The sequence below is a fragment of the Erigeron canadensis genome, chromosome 1 (genome assembly GCF_010389155.1).
Source record: "Erigeron canadensis isolate Cc75 chromosome 1, C_canadensis_v1, whole genome shotgun sequence".
Classification (NCBI taxonomy): domain Eukaryota; kingdom Viridiplantae; phylum Streptophyta; class Magnoliopsida; order Asterales; family Asteraceae; genus Erigeron; species Erigeron canadensis.
In genome coordinates, this window is record NC_057761.1 from 49,638,966 (window position 1) to 49,660,574 (window position 21,609).

Sequence of the window (21,609 nt, forward strand, 5' to 3'; positions counted from 1 at the left end):
ATTATAAACATCTTATTCGATTTAGAATCATCAAATACGCCACCCAAATATCATCTATTTCTAAAACATCTGATTTGATTATTTCTTCCTTTCTTTTTTTGTTTATTCATATTCTGTTGATTATCCGCCTAGGGTTTATTTGTAACCCAATTTATATACATAGTGTATATATACTTTTTACTTTTGTATTAGGGTTTCTTTAATCGACGACGGCGTTTTGGATCTTGATAATCTTGAACAACTATTACGATATTTCTCTCAAGAAATACTCAATTTTCTTGATCGGAATGGTGTGCTTTGTTGTTGTTGGGGGTATATATGACGCCGTTTTGTAATGGAAGCTTTTCGGGATGGTTTATTTTACGCACGTGCTTCTTTTGTCAGGTATGCAATGGTAAACCCCACTTTTCTTTTTTATAATAAATTCATTGTTGATTTCTTAGTTTCCATTGTATATTAAAGTAATTTTTTCGGAAAAAGACCCTACTGATTAGCCCCTAATCTTTATGCTGCGATTACTCATAATTCTAAATAAGTTTCAACATGATTTTAATATTAGTAGCAAACATCTTCCTAACAACATCAATGCTGTCTGTTTTTTTTTTCCCTCAAACAATTTATTGTGTTATTTTCACTTGTCGTTTTCTTTTGTGTCGGTTTTGTTATTTTTCCCAACTACAAGGAACATCTAATCACTCGTTTTAAATTCTCTTGTACTTTGAGGCTTGTACTTGAGGGTTTGATCGTGTGTATTTAGGTTGCTGTTGTAGTGGGAATATCTTTAGCTTTCGAATTTCCTTGCTTTACGTGGTTTCGACAGGTCACATATGTAGAATTTTTCAACCGCTTTTGTATTTCCCAACTATAATAACACCTGATCACTCCTTTCAGCTTATCTTGTACTTTGATTCTTGTACTTGACAGTATGATTGTGTGTATCTAGGTTGTTGGTGTAGCAGGGATTGCTTCTAGCTTTTGAAATCTCCTACTCTATGTGGTTTGTACGCTTTTTTGAATAATGGGGTTACATATGTTCAAGTTTTCAACTGGTTTTGTATTTTCCGACTACTATAACACCTAATCACGCATTTCAAATGCTCATGTACTTTGAGGCCTGTACATTGGGGGTTTGTTTGTGTGTATTTAGGTTGTTGTTTTAGCGGGGATTGCTTTAGCTTTTGAAGTTCCCTACATTTTTTGGTTTTGACGTTTTCGATAGTGGGGTTACATATGTTAGAATTTTCAATTGCTTTTGTATTTTCCGACTACAATAACACCTAATCACCCATTTCAGATGCCCTTGTACTTTGAGGCTTGTACTTTGGGTGTTTGCTTGTGTGTATTTAGGTTGTTGTTTTGGCGGGGATTGCTTTAGCTTTTGAATTCCCTTACTTTTTTGTGGTTTTGACGTTTTTAATGGCGGGGTTACTTATGTTGGAATTTTCAACTGCTTTTGTATCTTCCAACTACTATAACACCTAATCACCCATTTCAAATGCTCTTGTACTTTGAGGCTTGTACTTTGGGTGCTTGATTGTGTGTATTTAGGTTGCTGTTTTAGTCGGAGTTGCTTTACCTTTTGAATTTTCTTACTTTGTGTGGTTTGGATGTTTTCCATAATGGGATTACATCTGTTTTAAAAAGAATTATTTGTTTTGGTAGCCCTGTATCACGTGTTTGTCTGTTCTTGTAGCGAGCGTTGCATTTGTTTTTGATTTTGACAGTTTTGTTGTTGGGATTACCTATGCTACTAAAATTTTCAATTGCTTTTGAAATTCCCTGCTAGAAGTATGTATGTAGTCCGTGTCAGTCAAACATCTTCCATCATTTAGACTAGAGATTTACAGATCGATACACCATCAGATTTTTTTTATCTTCTTAGTATGGCATGTCAATTAGCCCACAATATGGATTTCGCGCATTGTTTACTGGTTATTACTTGCAATTACATGATTATAAAGATTCATCCTGGTCCAGATTGTTTTTTAATTGACTTTTTTCTATGCGAGGTATATGGACTATTTCAACTTGTACCATGGGAAACTACTGCGATGCGTTTGATAATTGCTTTCTACTGAGCTACTGTGAATGTGGTGAGTTTGAAAGTAAGGTCCTTATCTTTTTATGCATATTCTTGTTCAAAATGTAGGGAGTTTCATGAGAACATCCTTATCTTATTATGCATAAATATTGGCATTTTTGCCGTGGAATTATGCGGGTGTTTGGATATGTCTTTTGAAAGTGATTTTATGATATTGAATAAGTAGACTCAAATAATTAGCACACACCAGTAACTAAACAATCCATACATGATGGTGTTTGGATGTACTTCTGCCTTCTGAAGTTGTAATAATAAGATAAGCAGCTTTTTTCAATTGATTATTTCGATGCCCTAATAATAGAAGAGAACTATTGAAAGTTGATTATGATTTCAAGTTGGAGTGAACGGTTTCAAAATTCCCATACACCCCCTTTACTATAAAATGTGTAGTCTTGGTTGGTGTTTGTTTCGATCTGTCGCTTGCTTTATGGTTTTTGATTAACAGGAAGAAGAAACTTTGCTTGGAGGTGTTGGATGATGATATGGATGATGAATATGAGAATGTTAACAGACTAACAGTGATGCATCTCATACCGGAAGGTCAAAAATAAGAAGACGGATAAAGGTGCTGCAGTAACAAAAGTTTTAAAGCTTCTCCAGTTTGTAACATTAATAATAAGAATATCGTTATGGTATGTGCACATATATTAATTTCTTTTATAGTTTTCTTCTACAAATTAATGATTATAGATTTATAGGAGTGAACAGCTTCAAGAAGGAAATCAAGTCTGTGCCAAAGCTGCTGTTAAAAAGGTTCGTAATAGTGAGTGACTTGTCTTCACTTTGATATGAAAATTGAGGTTTTTGGTTGTGCCTTTTGATCCTTTTTCACTGTTTTAAGTTGCGATGTGAAGCTAATCAGTCAGACGAACACCGGTATACACACGAATACTGGTTCAGTTTCTATTAAAACTATCTGATATCAGCTAATCTTAGTTTTAAAACTAGACTGAATCAAAAAGTTCAATAAAAGTGCCCGTTTTTTTGTATAATCGTGGACATGGAATCGGTTTCAATAGGTGGACTAGAATTGGACTATTTGTTCTATGTAAGGCAACTGCTAAGTTGTTTACATTATGACATGCCAATGTAGGCCAAAACATGGAATGCAAAGACATGATCATAATGCTCCAACCCGGTCTACTTTTTTTTAACAGAATCTTTTTTGTGTGTGTTAGGTAGATCATCTCGCTTTATGAGTGCATGCAACGGGAACTACAAGTATTGGACGTGGATCCTCTTTGTTTGCTAAGCACATGAGAAGTATTTATGACTTGTTACTCTTCTCTCCCAAAAACACTTGAGGTTTGTTGTTCTTCTTCATCTTCTGTGTTCATATTCATATTCCTTAGTCAATAGCCGGAGTGAAGTTGAAAAAATAGAATACAATAGTAAAAGGTTATTTGATCTTTCATGTGGCTAGCTTTTTTTTGTGTGCAGGATGTGGAGGGAGATTAGACTATTGGCTGAATCTAAGCCTGTTATCGCATTAGGTAGATGTGGTCGCTTGCGGAAGACACTACATGGTCATGGAAGCACAGGCTATAGTTTCCGAGAACATTAATTTGACGGGTTCTATCGGTGTTGTCCCAGGTGCCCACACTATCTTTAGCTTTTGTCTGGAATGTTGAGTTATGTCTTCCAAATACTTCATCGGATGTTTAGGCATCAGTAATTGACTCAGAATATTAAAACCTGGTTGCAATTTCATTGGATGTCTAACCTTTTCTACTGCTGTGATTCTAGCCAGATGGTCTCTAACTACAATTGTTAGTGGATCATGTATACAGTGTTGTCAAATGGGTCGAGAGTCTACCTAAAGTGTTTTTATTGTACATGATCCTATAAATTTTTTTTAGGTTCGAAAGTTAGATCATTATTGATCTGTGGAATAGTATAGTGTTGGTCATATGTATTACACAAGTTATGCATAGAAGCAAAAGTTCGAAAATCTTTAGACAGAAAGCGTTTCGGATCAACCCGTCTAACCTTCTCATTTTTCGAGTTACCAAACCTGTCCAACCTTCGTTTTTTTTACATCTTGACCCGATGCTACCACTACTCATATCTGATTGGTTAAAGGTTTTGCGGACCTTGTATATCTTGTACCAGGTCATTAGGTAAACTGTAAACGGATAAAAGACCTGTTCATTAGCATTTAGTAAATGTCTCATTTTTAATAAAATTTACATTTTTGTGACTTGAACTGCTTGTAAACCTCTCTTCAGACCCGATGAAGAATTATTTTTTGCCGAATCTCCCCAGAATGCTAGCAAACACTTTCATAACAAGGCAGCATTTTCAAGATCCATAATATTCATTACTGTATCAGTGTATGTGGTCACTCTACTGTGCTGCAAGCCTGCAATGGATAAGATGGAGGAATTTGCTCAAGGGGGAGAATGGACTGGAAAGAATGCTGCTTCACAGGGCTTAGTAGATGCAATTGGAGGGTTCTCGCAGGCTATTGCCATATCAAAACAGAAGGCAAACATAGCTCAGGACAAACAGGTTGGTTCTACTGTGCTTGTTGTTTGCTATGAAGGATTCAGATAATTTAGAATGGATGAACAAAAAAAAGCTAATCCTAATATCATAATAAAGACCCAAACCACAAATTCTATCATGATGCACTTTATTAAAAACAAAAGTACTTCATGAAACTTGCTGCTTTCAGAAGTTTAAAATAGAAGGCTGTCATATTAGAAATCCAGAATATTCTCTCCAGACTTTAGTGTTGACTAGTTTGGTGGTCCAAAATGTAATGTTAGTATTCACAGGGAGGGAACAGCGTACCATTACAGACTAAAAACTCAGGTGTCAAAAAGTTCATATCTATTTCAACTTTGAAAAGTAGAAGGGTTCTGTTTGTTGGTCAAAGTTGAAGAGTCCTTTGGGATATGTGTACTTTAAAGTGTCAAGTTAAAATGAATAACAGGCAAATGGGTCAAAAGTCTCCCAAAGTATATTATTAGTGCATACAACCTTTTAAATTACTTTATGCTAAAATTAGTGTAATATTATAATCTTATTATTCTGTAGTCGTATATTGACACTAGTTAACAAAGAAAATTTAGGACAGAGAGTAATTATATCTGTTTTGAACTATACTATTACTTGACTAGTCCGTTTTGCCACTTCTACTTAAGGTGGCACAAGTATTTTATGTATCTTCACTGTGTCCAGGTTACTTTGGTTGAGCTGTCAAAATCATCACCCTTATGAAAGTAGTTCTATATCTGCTGGTATGAAACCCCTCTAAGTCACCTGCCTCCTGCATAAACTGTTAATTCCTTTAGCATCTATATCTTTTATTAATAGTTGTGGCCCATTTGACCCATTCACTTCTGATTTACCTCAAATGGATCAAATCAAATTTCTTACCTTACTAAAGGAGAATTTCATCTGATCTCATCTTTTCAAGGTGTCAACATATAAAGATGTTCAAGTATGCTCCAATTAGGCTATATGCCTCTTTTGGATTTTTATTATTTTTGATTTCGATTGGGTCTTTCAAGATGGGTCTGCCATTGGTGCTTTCCATCCATGCAGTATTGTTTTTCATTTATTCTTTGATTCACTTGAAGCTTTCATCAAAAGCTTCTCTCTAATTGGTTGAAACTCCCCAATTTTTCTTACACAATATTTTTCTTTAAACAAGAATTCAAAATCTCAATTAATCTTCTTTCTTTAACAAGTATTCTAGACCACATTTAACCATGTTTGAGCTGTTTTTCCGTGGTGTAATATCATGGTTGGCGTGCAAGTTTTAACTAAAGGGTTGTTTGATGAACAGTTGAACACTAACTATATGATGCACACCGAATGTTGGATGAAATGCTTGAATGAACAATATAACATAAAAGAACCTTAGAAATGCTTAATCTTTATTGTTTGTTCTTGCTTTATTATAATATTGGTGCTAAAAACCGAGCTGTACATGCATTGTTACACAAGGGCTCGCTAGAGGACATGTTTTCCAAGATCATGTTTTCATCAGTAATCTTAGTTCGAGGATGACATTTAAAGAAGGTGGTGCAGAATTTACAGGTATCTATTATAGCTGTTATTCATTGTGAGACTTTGTCGGCCTTGAACTTCTACATAAAGTTAAATTTATGATATTAACCTGTTTAGTTTCCCAACCCATTTACAACCTACTTAGCCTGCCACCATGTTTGACCTGTCTAAACCATAGTCACATGGAACGCGGTACGATACGCTACGCAGAACAAAAACGGGTACGCGATTCGTAGGTCTCCAAAATCCGGTACTAAGGGGGGTAGGTTCATTCGGAACGCAAACTCGGTACATGATACGATGTACCATTCTAGGGACGTAAATTTTACAAAACATATAAACAAATAACATATATAATAAAATTTGCTCGATCCTCCAAGTTACGAAAAGCCATTGTTAAAATAAAAGAATTTTGTATAACTAATGGATTTTGTGAATGAATTATATTTTATGTCTTCTTATTACGTGAATATATAGATACTGAATATAAAAGAGTCCAGACTTTAAAAAAGGCCCAATATAAGCCCATTCCCTTGTTCCTAAATATCTTTTTCCTAATATAAAAAATAGGTCACACTTACAGCCGCTATCTCTCTCTATCTCTTTCTCCTTTTTGACTTCTCCCCCCATCTGAAAACGATTTCTGTTAAACGGTAGGGCCAACCAAAGCTTTTAGAACACGAATTTCAAGCTGAATACATCAAATCAGGTACGCTAAATCTCATGTTCTGGATCGCGTTTTCCCATCGTTCGGTACTACTTTGTACCGCGTTTTGGTACAGAGTGTACCGTACGAAAAACGCAGGCTCGTACCCGTTTCCTGTGACTATGGTCTAAACAAATGGGTTATGTGGGTTGTGTTTGCTTATTAAGATATTGAACCAGAATATGCTAAAAACATTAATGCAGAAAGAGAGGTTACTGCCATGAGTTTGTAATTGCCTTCTACTGATTCTTTTGCTGGGATACTGGAAATTCATTTGTAGCTGAGTTACTGTGAATGTGGGGAGTTTGAAAGTAACATCCTTATCGTTTTATGCATATTCTGCTTCAAAATTTGGGGAGTTTTAAAATAACATGCTTATCAATTTAGGCATGTATGTTATATATATATATTTTTTTACTGAGGCATTTTTGTTATGGATTTACTCGGGTGAACAGAACCCAAACTGTTTCAAAATTCAGCTAATACTATCAAACAACCTGTTTCAACCATTTTGCCACCTCTAATTGTCTTGCTAGTCCTGAAACTACTTTTCATGCGGTAGTTTCTTTTAAATGATCGTTTGGAAACTTACCCATGTGCATTGTGAACAGGGTACCCAAATATTTTTCTCATGAAACATCTTCGGTTGAGGATAATCTGGTACCCACAATATCATTTTCTTTATCTTTAAAACATCTGACTATTTCTTGTTATTATTTTTATTTATTGTTGATATGCCTGTTCATTATCCTCCTAGGGTTTGTCTACAGTCTATTGATCGAACTAGTGTGTTTGTTATTAATGGGGTATAGATGACGCTGGTTTGTGAAGGAAGCTTTCCCGGATGGTTTATCCTACGCACGTGCTTCATTGGGTTGCGGGCGTTCGATATGCAATGGTAAACCCCACTTGTATTAAATTTATTGTTGATGGTTATTTTTATTTAATTTGTTAGAATTGCAAAAATCAATTACCCCTGGACCGGTTAATTGTCTGGGCATTACTCTGTTCCTATCACGACCTTAACCTTTTCGGAGGAAGACTACACTGATTGGTCGCTAATCTTTATGCTGCTATTTTTATAAATCTAAATTAACATGATGTTAATATTAGTAGCAATTAAGCAAACATACACCTAACAACATCATTGCTCTCTTTTTTTTCTTCCAAACATGTTCTTGTGCTAAGTAGTCAAGGACTTAAATTTCGGTGTTTCGGTCACGGACTGGTATACGAAATATCGTTTTTTTCGGTGGTATTTCGGTTATTCTAATATTATATATATATATTTATATATAAATACATAAATAATAGTAAAAGATAAAACTTGGAAGTGCTGAAACAGAATTCACTGAAATTTCGGTCAAATTTCGGAAATTTCGGTGGTATGTCGGTCAAAACCACCGAAAATTTCGGTAACGATATCAAAACCGAAATTCAATACCGAAATTATGTCCCATTACCGAAAACCGGTATACCACCGAAATTTCACCGAAATTGATAACATAGTTCTTGTGTTATTTTCACTTGTCGTTCCCTTTGTGACGGTTTTGTTATTTTTTCCAACCACAACACCACCTAAACACTCGTTTTAAGCGCTTTTGTACTTTGAGGCTTGTACTTGAGTGTTTGATCGTGTGTATTTAGGTTGTTATCTTAGTGGGGATTGCTTTAGCTTTCGAAGTCCCCTACTTTATGATTTGGACGCGGTTACGTATGTTAAAATTTTCAACTGCTTTTGTATTTTCCAAATACCTATAACACCTAATCACTCATTCAAATACTCTTGTACTTTGAGGCTTGTACTTTGGGTGTTTGATTGTGTGTATTTAGGCTGTTGTTTTAACAGGGATTGCCTTAGATTTTGAAATTCTTAAGGTTTTGTGGTTTTGACGTTTTTAATAGTAGGGTTACATATGTTATAATTTCCAACTGCTTTTGTATTTTCCAACTACTATTACACTCAATCACCCATTTCAGATTCTCTTGTATTTTGAGGCTTGTACTTTGGGTGCTTGATTGTGTGTATTTAGGTGGTTGTTTTGGTGGGAATTGCTTTAGCTTTTTCAATCCTCTACTTTATTATGTTTCGACACTTTTAGTTGCTTGTAATTTTCAATTGTTATTGTTTTATCAACTCTACCATAGAACACCTGATCCCATGTTTTAGCTTCTCTTGTACTTTGAGTTTTGTACTTGAGGGTTGATCGATTGTATCTATGTGGTTGCTGTAAGGATTGCTTTAACTCTTACTTCCCTACTTTGTGTGTTTGATGTTTTCAATAATGGGATTACGTATGTTTTCTATTTTTCCAATTGCTTTTGTAGCCCCGTATCCCCAGAACACATGTTTCAACTTCTCTTGTACTTTGAGGATTGTACCTCAGGGTTGATTAATTGCATTTTCTTTTGAAATTTCCTGCATTATGTGATTTTGATAGTTTCCTTGTTGGGTTTATAGAAGCTACTAAAATTTTCTTCTGCTTTTGAAATCCCTTACTAGAAGTAACTATGTAGTTTGTCAAATGTCTTGAAACATTTAGACTAGAGATCTACTGATATCATCTAGACTTACTTTTAAAATAAGCCAAATCAAAATTGTAATTAGGCAAGTTTATCTATTATGGTATACCCATGAACATGGGATCAGGTTATATAAGATACAATAAACATCTGTTCGAACTGAACAACATAAGAAGCTTGGAAATTGGTTATTTGTTATTCAAGATCTAGCAATCTTTAGTGTAAAATTGGACTGTGCAATATCTAGATTTTTTTATAGTACTACACCGAATCTTAGAAATTAAATAATGTAAACCAAGTTAACATGGATATGGAATTGGTTTCGATAGATTGACTAGAAATTAGTAATTTGATATTTATGTAAGACACCTGCAGAGTTATTTTGGCATGTCAATTAGGCCACAATATGGATTTCGTGCACTGTTAACTTGCAATAACATGATCATAAAGCTCCATCTTTGTCCAGATTGTTTTCAATGCGAGGTGCGTGGACTATTTTAACCTGTACCATGGGAAATACTGCCATGAGTTTGTTTATTTCCTTCTACTGATTTATTTGCTGGGATACTGGAAATCGTTTGTTGCTCTTAACATGTGAATGTCGGGATTTGAAAGTAGCGTCCTTGTCTTTTTATGCATTTATGATATGCCAATGTAGGCCAAATATGGGCTTCATGCACCAGTACCTGCATATTACTTGCAAATACATTATTATCATGCTCCAGCCCGGTATAGTTGTTTTTTAACCGAGTTATTCAATGCTAGGTAATTGGATCATCTCGCCTGCATGAATGCATGCAATGTAAATTATTGACGGGTTGGCAGGTATTGGACGTGGATCCTCTCTATTTGCTGTTTATATTTAAGATGAAACTTGTCAGCAGCGTCTTGGTATACATGATACAGAAAATATAGCTGACCTTTCTTGTGGAACATAGTGGGGATTGGCTGTTTGTTCCAGTTAGGCTCATTTAAAACACTATTGATGGGTAATGATAGTCTAGTTTTGGACATGCAATTGCATGCTCAGGCAGCAGTTGGGTACTGTTGCATATGACGGTGTCGTCTGAGCCTCGTATTGGATTTGAATGGGAGAATTGAAGTAATTCTGTAAAAGGGAGATGAAATCCAACTAAGCCCTTTCCCTGCTGCGTAATTTGGTATGGCCATTTCATGCCTTATACATATGAATGGGTTGGTTCTGATTTCCCACTAATGTATCCAATCAAATTGTTTAGGTAAAAGGGTAACATGTTAAATGGGTTGAACTGCATACAACCTCCTCCTGTTCATTGTAGTTATGGATTTATATTATCTATGTTGTTAATAACGGTGGTATATTGGTGGTATAACAACGGTATAACGGTTACCGGTCCTTCAAAATATCGGTTCCGATAATATCGGCGATATTTACCGATATTTTACTGATATTTACCGATATTTTTCCGATATTTACTGATATTTTTCCGATATTTTACTGATATTTACCAATAATATCAACTCTCTTCCAACTTTCTAAGATTCAATACAAAATTCTCATGTTAACCCCCAAAATCTTGGTTTTTGTTTATTTTGGCTATTATATTTACTTAAGTTTCAACATTTTTTTTAAATAATTACATAAACTTACAAAATCTATTATTTTAATTTATAATCACCGTTATACCACCGCCATAACCAATATCTTAAATATGAGTTCTCGACCGTTATAACCGATATGTGAGTATTAACAATATAGTATATTATTATTATTTTAATGTCAATCATTCAGTAAGGCCCTATATACTTTATGGTTAAAAAAAGGATTATAAGGTGCTTATGGGTCAACCCATGCCTCTTTCGGAATTTAGCTAATACTGTAAACGACCTGTTTCAACCATCTTGCCACCTCTACCTGTCATGTTAGTCCTGAAACTACTATTCATACAGTAGTTAAACCTAAATGTTAGTTTGGTAAACTTATCCATAGGTAAATATCTTTGAATCCATATTCCCTGCTTTTGTTTTATGGCTAGCTTCTTTTTCTTTTTTATTTACTTATATTATAGCTGGTGCCCAATAGTCTTATGTTTGCATTTCAGTGCAATTCACAAAGCTTCTTTAGTATTTCAGAAGTAGTACCCAATACAACCCAATTCAGGTGATCGCTCTATGCAAGGCATGGTTGAATGGGCTTGTTAACTTAACCAGAACAGTTATACTGTCTGGGTATAATATTAGATTGATTAGCTCAATTGTAAGAGTCATGTTACCGAGAATAAAATAGCAGTTTAAGTAAAAGATGGGAAGAATAAGCATGCTCAATTTCTAACTTTCAGCTAAAATTTCCAACTTTCCATCTTTGTGTTCCTATATTTTTTCTTCTTTCAGCGAACAATCCTGGTTCAGTAGTTTTCTAATTTTTTATCAATATAGCATCTAAATAGCTAAGGAGCCATGGAGGACAACTTGGGAAATTGCATCGTCTTGTTATAGAACATGACTCATAACTAAAGTCAATGGTAGAGAGTCTGTTACAACCCTAGGAATCACTTGGAGTAGTGATTATAATGGTTACTGTAGTCAGTGGTTTTTGCGACAGAATGACCATGAATAACTGACTACCAGCGATCAATAATGGTCGGAAGAGGAAAGTTGGTAGAAGAGGTGAATCTGGGCACTACTGATAATACAGATAGTGATGAAGAGTGAGACCAAATGATGCTGGTGACCATTATTGAGACATTTATGGTGTTTTCATTTCTTCTAGACCCTTTTGTTGAGGTAGTATTTACTCGTTTCTGTAGGAGAACGCATACCTCAGAAGTATTTTAATATGGCTCTTTGTTTTTGCTCAAACATATTAGTGTAACAACTAACAACCTTGATAAACCTTTATAAAGATATATATGCCATGTGACCCATCAACGCCATACAAACCTTTATATGCCTATCTACGTTACATAAACGTTTAGGTGAAAAAAAAGTTCAAAAGAAATAGATGATAATAATTTATAAGACGTTTGAATATATATGACACAAACATGAAACACACTCTTCATTTTTGAAAATTTCAGTTCAAACTTGGTATAGTAGAAGCTCCTAATGTAACACTCTAAAGTTGCCTTTTTTGCTTTTAGTCTAATTTCTTGTGCTCTTTACCTGATGTTTTACTCTTTTGCTCTGTGTGTTTGAAGTGGTAAAATTAGTTCTATGGAAAGTATGTTGGTTTTGTATCTTTAATTCAAGTTGGCCCAGGGCCTAACTAATACTCCCCACACTTTTCTTATTCTCACTGACACAATAAGAGTGACGATTCACGGCCAGACATTTCCAACATACATAAGGTGAGCGTTGGACAAGATGAAAACAATATTGGTCCTCTATAGTTGGAGAAGAACCTTACGCTGTATTGTTAAAAAAATTTTAACGAATAAATGAAAGGAATGGGAAAAGAAACTTTATAAAATGTGTTCTTAAAATTTTTTAAAAGGTGGAGAGGAGAGGAGAACTTATAGTGTAAGTTGTTTCAACATCTTTCCGTTCAAAAATGGGCAGATTTGTTCCCCATCCGCCCTTTCCTTTACTTTCTTAATTAACAAAAACTAAATAATAGAGTGTAAATGGTTTTCTTGCATTTGTTGAATATGTATGCTTCTTTGCATATATGTTTTGAAGGCGGCAATCTCTTTTTCAGTTTTAAGTGTTATATATTCATTTAATGTAACTAACAATGCACTTATATGGTGAGCTTGACTTTGAAGTATATCATGGTTAGCTTTGAAGGCTCTCCTCTACATGCCTAGTAGTTGAAAATGGCTTAGCTCAAACTGGATACTTGCTTGAGTGTGCACATTAACATCAACTTGTAATACATTGTATGTATTAAGAACTCTCTTGGGCTTCTTTTGTGTAAGTATCCACCCGCTTAGCAAGTGAACTAATCCTAGGACGGCCATTTACTTTGCGGGGAGTCATCTATGTTGTGTATGACATAATTGATGCATATGTCAATTGACTGTTCCTCAGTGTGAAGTAAAAGGACTTTTGTCCCCTGGTAAGAGTGCATGCATGAAAAATTATTGACATTCGGCGGGTATTGAGCATGAATCCTTCTCGTTTCTCATATGGGATATGGAAATTGACAAGTCCTTTGCATTGATAATCAGTTTTAGAAAAAAGGATCTATATCAATTAAAAGATTTTGCTAGTCATAGCTCTTACGGCTTTAAGGGCTATGACTAGCAAACTTCTTATCTGAAACTTTAGTTTTGCATGTAACGTGCATTTGAAGGAATATGCTAACGAAGTTGGCTTTGGGAATGTTTTTGGGGAAAAAGACCAACCATGAGGCTTATGTCTAGTATAATAAAATTCTTGGATGAATTATGAATAGTTCGTGAAAAGATGACAAAGCATAGAGATGGAGGTTATAAGATTTTTTCTCTTTCTTTTTTGGTATCATCCTGCATATGTTCATTTTAACTCTATATGTATCAATTTATAAACCTTATCATCGCTAATATCTCATAAATTATTAATTTTTCAAACGTGAAGAACTTGGTCCTGAAATGAAACTTAATTAACATATTTCCTCAAATGAGATGAAGTGGTCCTGTCCATTGACTATATCCAGAGTAGCATAAGTGGACTTTTGTTGTTTTGTGAAGAAAGCATTAGAATTCTATGGGTATATATATGTTTATCAAAGAACGAATGATTGGTGAGGCTAGCCATGGCTCCCTACAATGTGCATTGTTCCCTCATGCCTTCCATAAATGTTTTCTTTTTGACCAACTATACACACATAAACATCGTCTAACATAATTTTGTCTTCACGGGTTTGCTTAGCATTTAGAAAGGAGTTTCTTCTTCACGGGCTACTTTGAATTTAGGAGGTGGTTGTTTTCCATAATAATTTAATAGACAATATCATATGAAGTTCTTTATAAGTTTACTTAATATTGTTGTGCCATGTTTTATCGTGTTACATTCTTTAGTGCCCGCCCACTTTATAATATCGATGATGACCCATATTTGTTAGTGGCATATGTGTGTTGTGCACATAGCACATTTCCAGAATGATTTAGTCGATATGTTGAAAACCCTTTGATCGCAAGTTACATATATCTTCAAATTATACTTACAAAGAGGATTGTGCATTATGACGTATATTTTGGGTATATATGCAATTTTCGAAGTATGGAAGGGAATATTTGCGTTTCTCCCTTAAAAATAAACAATGAATACATACGATGATTATAAGTCGCTTTAAGCTATATTCGTGATACAAAAGATGGAAGAGTAATTCGAATTACGGACTATATATATCATATATACAAAACAGAGACTCGTAAGTAGGAACCAACCAAAAGAGTAGCGACATAAAACATTTATGTATCTGAAATCCCAAAAGAAAACGAAGTATAGTAGTGACATTCTTCAAGAATTCGTTGAAGATCGCAAATCAAAATTTCTCCCATCCACTCGTAGCCACGATTGGCCACTTCATTGAGTCACGGTTTTTTTCCATAGGCGATACAAGTTTTCGTTCAAATGAAATCTTATTCACGCATTGCTGCAATGGGGCTCGTACGTTACCCACATTGCCCTTGCTGATAATAATCTTGGAATTCTGAATCTTCAACATATCTAGAACCTCGATATACTTTTGCACTCTCTTTACCTACAAAAAGTTTATTAAGGTTAATAACTTGATATTAATAGTCATTTTAATGCATAATGTTAATGAAATGTGTACATTTTTTGTAACATATACAAGTAATCAAATTTAAAAGACGTACTTGCATTCTCCTCTGTGACTTCACATCTCCATCGGCTACAATTCCATCCAGATTGATCAATTGTGACATCAACAACTCGATCAAACTCAACAAGACTTTTTCGGCGACTTTCTTTCCGTTATAAATTTCTATTTCCAAATTACCAACCTGCCCATTTTTACAAAAACAAAATGTTAGAACTTAACTAATTCATGATTCACATAATTTAAATCAAGTTAATTAATTAGCCTTACAAAATAACTAGAGATGTGTTAAGTAATTTTACCTGTTTAACAAGCTTATCTATTTCTGAGCTGATCTCGGCTAACTGTTTTTTGGCGTTATCCATTTTTGCATTTTTAACATTTTCAAGAAGTCTTTTTTCTTGATTCATTACATCAATAAACAAAACCATTCTTGATCCGTCTTTGACTCCTGCTACATCCAAATAGGCTTTCGAGTCTCTTTCTCTGTCTTTGTATACTAACTTTTGATCCAAAGGGTTCAACCCCGTTGGCCCGGCTAGCATTTTCTTCAATTCTCCTAAATACCATAATCGAATTTCCAATTAGCAAACCATATTTTACACAACAATCATTATCAAGAAGGTTTTTTTCCTCTTTTTTTTCTTCATCTTTTCACTACTTAATCATACGTACTACACAGGTGCAAATGGTAGTATATAACCACGCAAATCATGAACTTGTTGTATATTGTTTATTCGTCTTCTATATTTATCACAAGAAATAGTTTTTCCACTTGTCTTTAGCAAGATTTGACATGCGACTTGCAGTCTTCATATGTGACCCCATTGGTCACATGGTGGCGGTACCGGTTGATGAAATAAAAAGAAAAACATATATGTATATAATGTGATAGTCAACTAATAAAAAGTTTTTTTTAATCTTTATAATTAAAGTTTGGTTGACTTATAAAATGAATTTTTTATGAATAAGTTAATGATAAGCTGGGAAAGTTAGACATAAGTTTTTAACTATTTTACAAAATTAAAGATGAAAAGGTTTATATAGGTTTATATATATATAAAATATAATCGACAATTAAAAAAATATTAAAAAAAGAAAATTTTAAATTTTCAAAATGATGGCAACAAAAAGAAAAAGAAAAAAAGATACGAAGTATATAATACGGAGTAACAATATGCATAGATACTTTAAATGTGAAATTAGCCCACTTGTATAATTTTTTTGGCTCTTGAGGAAGTCTATATATATTATATTTCTACTTGTTTTTGAAATATTTGGGATAGTTTAAAAGTAAAATAATATTGAAATTGAAGAAAAGATAATTTTGCATTGTTCCATTATACGACCCCACAATGGACTAATTCATATATTTGAATACCAATAAATATGAATAGATAGAATAGTATATGTTAGAGATTGAGAGATCTTGAGTTCAAATTCTGGTGTGAGTAAAAATGTTTTTAAGGATGGAGACATGGGTTTTTCCATAATGGGTTTCTTCTGGAATTAGAGTTGGATATATGAAGATGCATATCGGTGAACCCAAATTTGTCGTTAAAAAAATATATATATATGAATAGAGACATATCTAACGAAAATGAAAACATAGTTAGAAATTACCAAAAGTTGCTTGAGATTTAATGGTCACTTCATGATAGGTTGAACCATATTTAACTTTGACTTTAATGGTACTAACTAGTGCTTGACTTTGATTAACATGATCCGAATTCCTCTTCTGCACCAACATTCCACACGGTCTAATTTCCCAAGCAGCCATACCACCACCACCACCACCACCGGTGTTGTAAGCACTGCCTTTTGCCGCCGAAAATGTTCCAAGATTACTTCTTGATTTCACACCCAACATGTTCTTTGTAAATTCAAGTCAAAATGTAACACTATATAATATATGTAAATATCAATAATGCACCCACAAGTGGAAAATGTAAACAACAAGGGTGTTAAGAAGTGTTCATGAAGATTTTGGAAACTTAAGAATGAGGAAAACCATGAATGAAGAAAGAACCAAGATTCTTTTGTCCCACTTTTTATGACCTCCTCCTATAGCTTGCTTGTTTTTTATAACTAAAACCGATGAACAAAGCAACCAAAATCAGGTGTAGTTTGGTTTGATATAGATTGTGTTTCAAAGGAAAAACACACGATGTGTGTGTATCTAATGATGGAAAAAGAAAAAGAGAAAATGTATATGTATATATAAGAAGAAGGAAGGAATAAAAGGAATGGTCATGGAAAAGAAATGGTGTCCACACTAACATACATTTTAAAATATATTTCTATATATATTTGGTGAAAATTGTTATATATTTGTGATTTAAACTAACATTGTATGATTGTATCATTAAAATCGTTAATTTCAATTCCTATGGTATCAGAGGAATCATATAAAATATGATTTAGTAAACATATTAAGAGTTTTATAGCCGTAGTGTAGTTTTTGACTGTTTGTTTCTTTATTAGATTTTTTTGTTTCAACTATTGAAAGTTTAAAAGGTTGTGCTTAATATATTCGTTATTTATATGTTAATGAAGGCTATACTAGCTATCATGGTATGGGTTTTTGCTACATATATATAGGGTGTAAATCCAGAATTCACTCTCGATCTGACAAAGACGTGTTCAAGATTATTTAAGAGTAGTGTAAGAAATTACCGTTAAAAATATATATGCATTAAATGATAATACTTGTTGGTTAGAATTTCTTAGAACTTATACCTTAGATATATACTCCAGATACAATTATTATTGCATATGCTAATGTAGAGTTTGGTAAATTCTATAAGATTTGATTTTAAACAATTATCAAAGTTATGAGCTTTACAATGAGTTTATCAAATATAAAGTCTAATAATATAGATATGGACATGTAGCTTTTGAAAATCTTTTCAGTATAATTAAATTAATGAATCACATTGTAAACGTTTAACGAGGTGATTCGTTGTAAAGTGTACGTAGTCAACGATCAATTAAGAAAAAGACTAATTATGTGACTTTGCTTGTAACATACTTTTCCTATATTTTGATTTTTAATAATTTAAAAAGAGGTTTATATTTAATTTTAATTTAACTTTAGGGCGTATAATGGACAAATTAAGATCGTTAATCTCTTCCATTTAATATCTACGATCACATGAGTTACTGTTTGAATGTTAGCATTCACTGTAATGATAGCTAAAATGTAGATGTTTCATGGTACATTTGCAATAAGATAATCTATCTTAACCACTTAACTAAAAAGCTATCGAAATCTTTCTTTGAATTTATATATATGAATGTGTGTAAGATACTTATCCTTTTAATTTATTTTTAAAAAAAATAGCTAGAAGTTCTTGCCTATGAGATATATAGTTTGTTAAAAACAGAAAATAATATACGTAACTTGCAAGCTAGATTTGATAAAAGCATGCACATGTGCAATAAAATCAGAATAATACGAATGGGTTTTGCTAAATAAATAAGTTCCAAGAATATATCGATGGTAAAAGTCTTTACATTTTCGATATGGCTATTTAAATTTCTAAAAGAAGATTATCCTGCTAAAATTACTTAATTATCAGTCTAACTACATTTCTTAAAATCGAATAATAATCTTTTAATAATGAACACCTAACCTAGATCTTATATATTAATTAGTAAAGACTGTATGGATTTACTCATATTTTCAAATATCTTTGTCCCAAAAAACCAAGAAATATCGAAATAACTCTATAACTCCTATACTATTTTTTTAGTTTTAGTGTTTGTTTGCTTCTCCAACAAACAGCCCACACTTCATATTAAAATTAAAATTGAAAAGAAAGAAACACAACAACCAGCAAAGATGAAAAGGACAAGAAAAAAGAAGCCAGCTATGTGCTTCACCTTCTCTCTTGCCAATCATTATCTTCAAAAATATATGGTTGAAAACTTCAGATGTTTAAACTAATAAAATTACTACTCGTATAAAATTCTTACTTTTCAATTTAATTATACTTCATTTATCTTGAATCTTAATATAAATGGGAATTATATTCTATCTTCACGGCTTCACCTTTAAATGAAACCATAGAATATGCATTACTACCCGGTTCTAAAAGTTAATTATTTATGTTTTTGTACTAAAAAATCTATAATGACTTATTAAATTAAGCTGACACTTTCATTTTATTTTTTTAAAGAGCAAAACTTTTCTTCCAAAGCGATCAAAGCAACTAAACTGTTGGCCAAAAGGCTGATGGCACTCTTATAAAAACCAATAAAATGTCTAAATTTTATGCTGCATCAAGTGATCGACTTTGTGAAGGTACAATAACCATTTTAGTATCAACAAAAACCAATATATATTGGTGATCATTTCTAAGACATAAAATGTTTATTCTGTTGCATTATACGCAGGGGCAGTATTTGATAAAAAATCAAGAGGGGCAAAATTTGAAAAAGTCGATGGAAAAACCAAAACAAAGATGACAAAATTTAAAAATTCACCAATGACCACACCAGCCAGCAAGTGAGCCAGCCAGGTCACTTGTTGAGGGGTTTCCAGGACCATAGGCTTAGCCACTCCTGTCATTTTTAGTCTTAAAACATCCCATGTTTTTCGCTTCGCTTTGTGAGCCCATAATAGCAACTACACTAATGTTAAATGTACCAAAGTTATGTGATACCCTTTTTCGTATACGAGCATATACCCGCACGTTGCGGCGGAATTTTGTTTTACGAATGACAATTTGTTATAAGGGTGGATACGGTAAATCAGTGTTGTAGTGTACGGAGAACCATTTTGAAAACCATATATATAGTGAAAGAGGTTTTTTGGAAGAAAAAAAAGTATGTTTAATTTTTTAAGACATGCCATAAATAAAACTTCAAAATGCTTTATAAGGGAGTATAGATATATATATTTTTTTCTTATTTATTATCTTGTCTTGTCCTTTAACAGTTGACAACCATCCAAGATTAACCTCCTTACTATCTGGGGTTGGATTTTGCTCTGTATAATTCAAACGTTGAACAACAAAACTCCAATAATGTATCCAAAACAACTCGAGCTATTTGAGTTATATATGGCTCGCGAACACGGTATCAGATTATATATCTCTATTAAGAGGAATGAAATGATGAACAATGAAGCAGGCTGGCAGGTAGCTACGCAACTGCCTGCTAGCTTGCTTTTTTTTTAATTACATATATATTTAATATGTCAAACTTTTTAGCTCATATTACTTTTATTTAAAGGTTTTTTAGATTTCGTCCATCTTTATTTTTTATTTGGCCCATCCATATTTTTTATAATGGTTATATTTGCTTTGTTTTTTAGATTCTTTTAAAAATATTTAATATGACAAAGTTTTAAGCAGGGTTATTTTATTGCTTTTTATGGCTTTTTTTTTACATTTCATTTTTTATGTCTCACCAATTACCATGTATTACATTTCGGATTTTACCACGTCGTAATCATTTTTGGCTTTTCCTGCGCAGCTGCCTGTCAATTTGCTTTTTTTATTAATTAAATAAAACATATGTGTTTAATATGCAAATTATTAAGCGGGTTTATCATATTTATTTATGTTTGATATAACAAACGTAGACATATATATATATATTCTTTTTTATATTTTTAGTTGTCTGTCAACATGTTTGGTCTTTTAATTTTATATCGCAAACATTTGAACATAGTTGTGCACGTAAACACGATAGTTGAAGCCCGCAACGCGGGCTTATAAACCCACTAGTTTGTAAAATCAGAGATCAATTGTGTGGTCACCCGAGTCTTTTTTCGAGAGTTTTTTCATGTTCAAGTTTGTGCGATGGTAGTAAGCTCGGAACTTGTTAAAATTGGATAGTCACATAACTCGTCGCAATAATGGTTAAGTCATACTCGTATATGATATTGTGATACTATTATTGAAGTAAAGTACAAAACTGAGAAGATACAAAACGCATTGGACAAAATGATAGCTACACCAAAAACCTTGTTAAGGTTGAGTATCTGTGGTCGACAAACCTTGGTATCGAAATAAACAAGCTTTCGTTTTCCTTTCCTATCTAATATCTAATACTATCTTATAAAACATTTTGCTCTTTTTTCAAATAACAATTAAGTAATTGAACTACCTAAATTTTCCCCCCTTTATTCACTAATTTAAACATCTCTACCTAATATACCTATAATACCCTTAAATCTCAACTATTTATTTTTCTCCCTCCTCAAATCTCAACCACTCATTTTTTTTTCGCTCTTCTATAAATCATTTTATTCCTCTAATTTATTCAAAATCTTTTATCTAAAAAATCGTATATCGATAAATTATAAAAATTGTATGGATGTTCTTAAAATTTCATGCTCTTTCATTAGAGATGTCATTCGATATACTTTCGACGAACTTTTAAATCCGGGAGCGGAGCACGTACGGTTAAGACATTTGGCTATCATACTCTATGACTTGACCTATCACCTTCATCATCTCACCGCTGCAACACACGGATACTATCTCTCGTTTCTTATAAGTG

The 21,609-nt window shown here is 33.2% G+C and overlaps 1 protein-coding gene and 1 long non-coding RNA gene across 2 annotated transcripts; one reads left to right on the forward strand and one right to left on the reverse strand.

Annotated features, from left to right (window-relative positions):
* Positions 1-231: 231 nt before the first annotated feature.
* Positions 232-12,188, forward strand: LOC122585027. Its single transcript, XR_006321641.1, has 13 exons — positions 232-384; positions 2,010-2,093; positions 2,547-2,733; positions 2,800-2,854; positions 3,280-3,406; positions 3,542-3,694; positions 4,330-4,612; positions 5,288-5,346; positions 6,059-6,151; positions 7,439-7,487; positions 7,585-7,725; positions 10,116-10,510; positions 11,432-12,188. It is a non-coding gene; the product is annotated as an uncharacterized LOC122585027 (long non-coding RNA).
* Positions 12,189-14,565: 2,377 nt separating this feature from the next.
* On the reverse strand, positions 14,566-17,285 carry LOC122604442 (BAG family molecular chaperone regulator 1-like). Its single transcript, XM_043777338.1, has 4 exons — positions 16,720-17,285; positions 15,399-15,655; positions 15,134-15,280; positions 14,566-15,015 (listed from the first exon to the last, which is right to left on the reverse strand). The coding sequence occupies exons 1-4, from the start codon at positions 16,964-16,966 to the stop codon at positions 14,797-14,799; spliced, it is 870 nt and encodes a 289-aa protein (XP_043633273.1). The 5' UTR covers positions 16,967-17,285; the 3' UTR covers positions 14,566-14,796.
* Between the last annotated feature and the right edge of the window lie 4,324 nt (positions 17,286-21,609).

Bases quoted from the DNA above. Each gene is read 5' to 3' on its own strand.
- LOC122604442 (XM_043777338.1), bottom strand. From the start codon at position 16,966: ATGTTGGGTGTGAAATCAAGAAGTAATCTTGGAACATTTTCGGCGGCA. The intron at 15,656-16,719 runs GTAATTTCTAAC...TATGGTATTTAG, and splicing joins TAAATCTCAAGCAACTTTTG to GAGAATTGAAGAAAATGCTA. The intron at 15,016-15,133 runs GTACGTCTTTTA...AACTTTTTGTAG, and splicing joins AGTCACAGAGGAGAATGCAA to GTAAAGAGAGTGCAAAAGTA.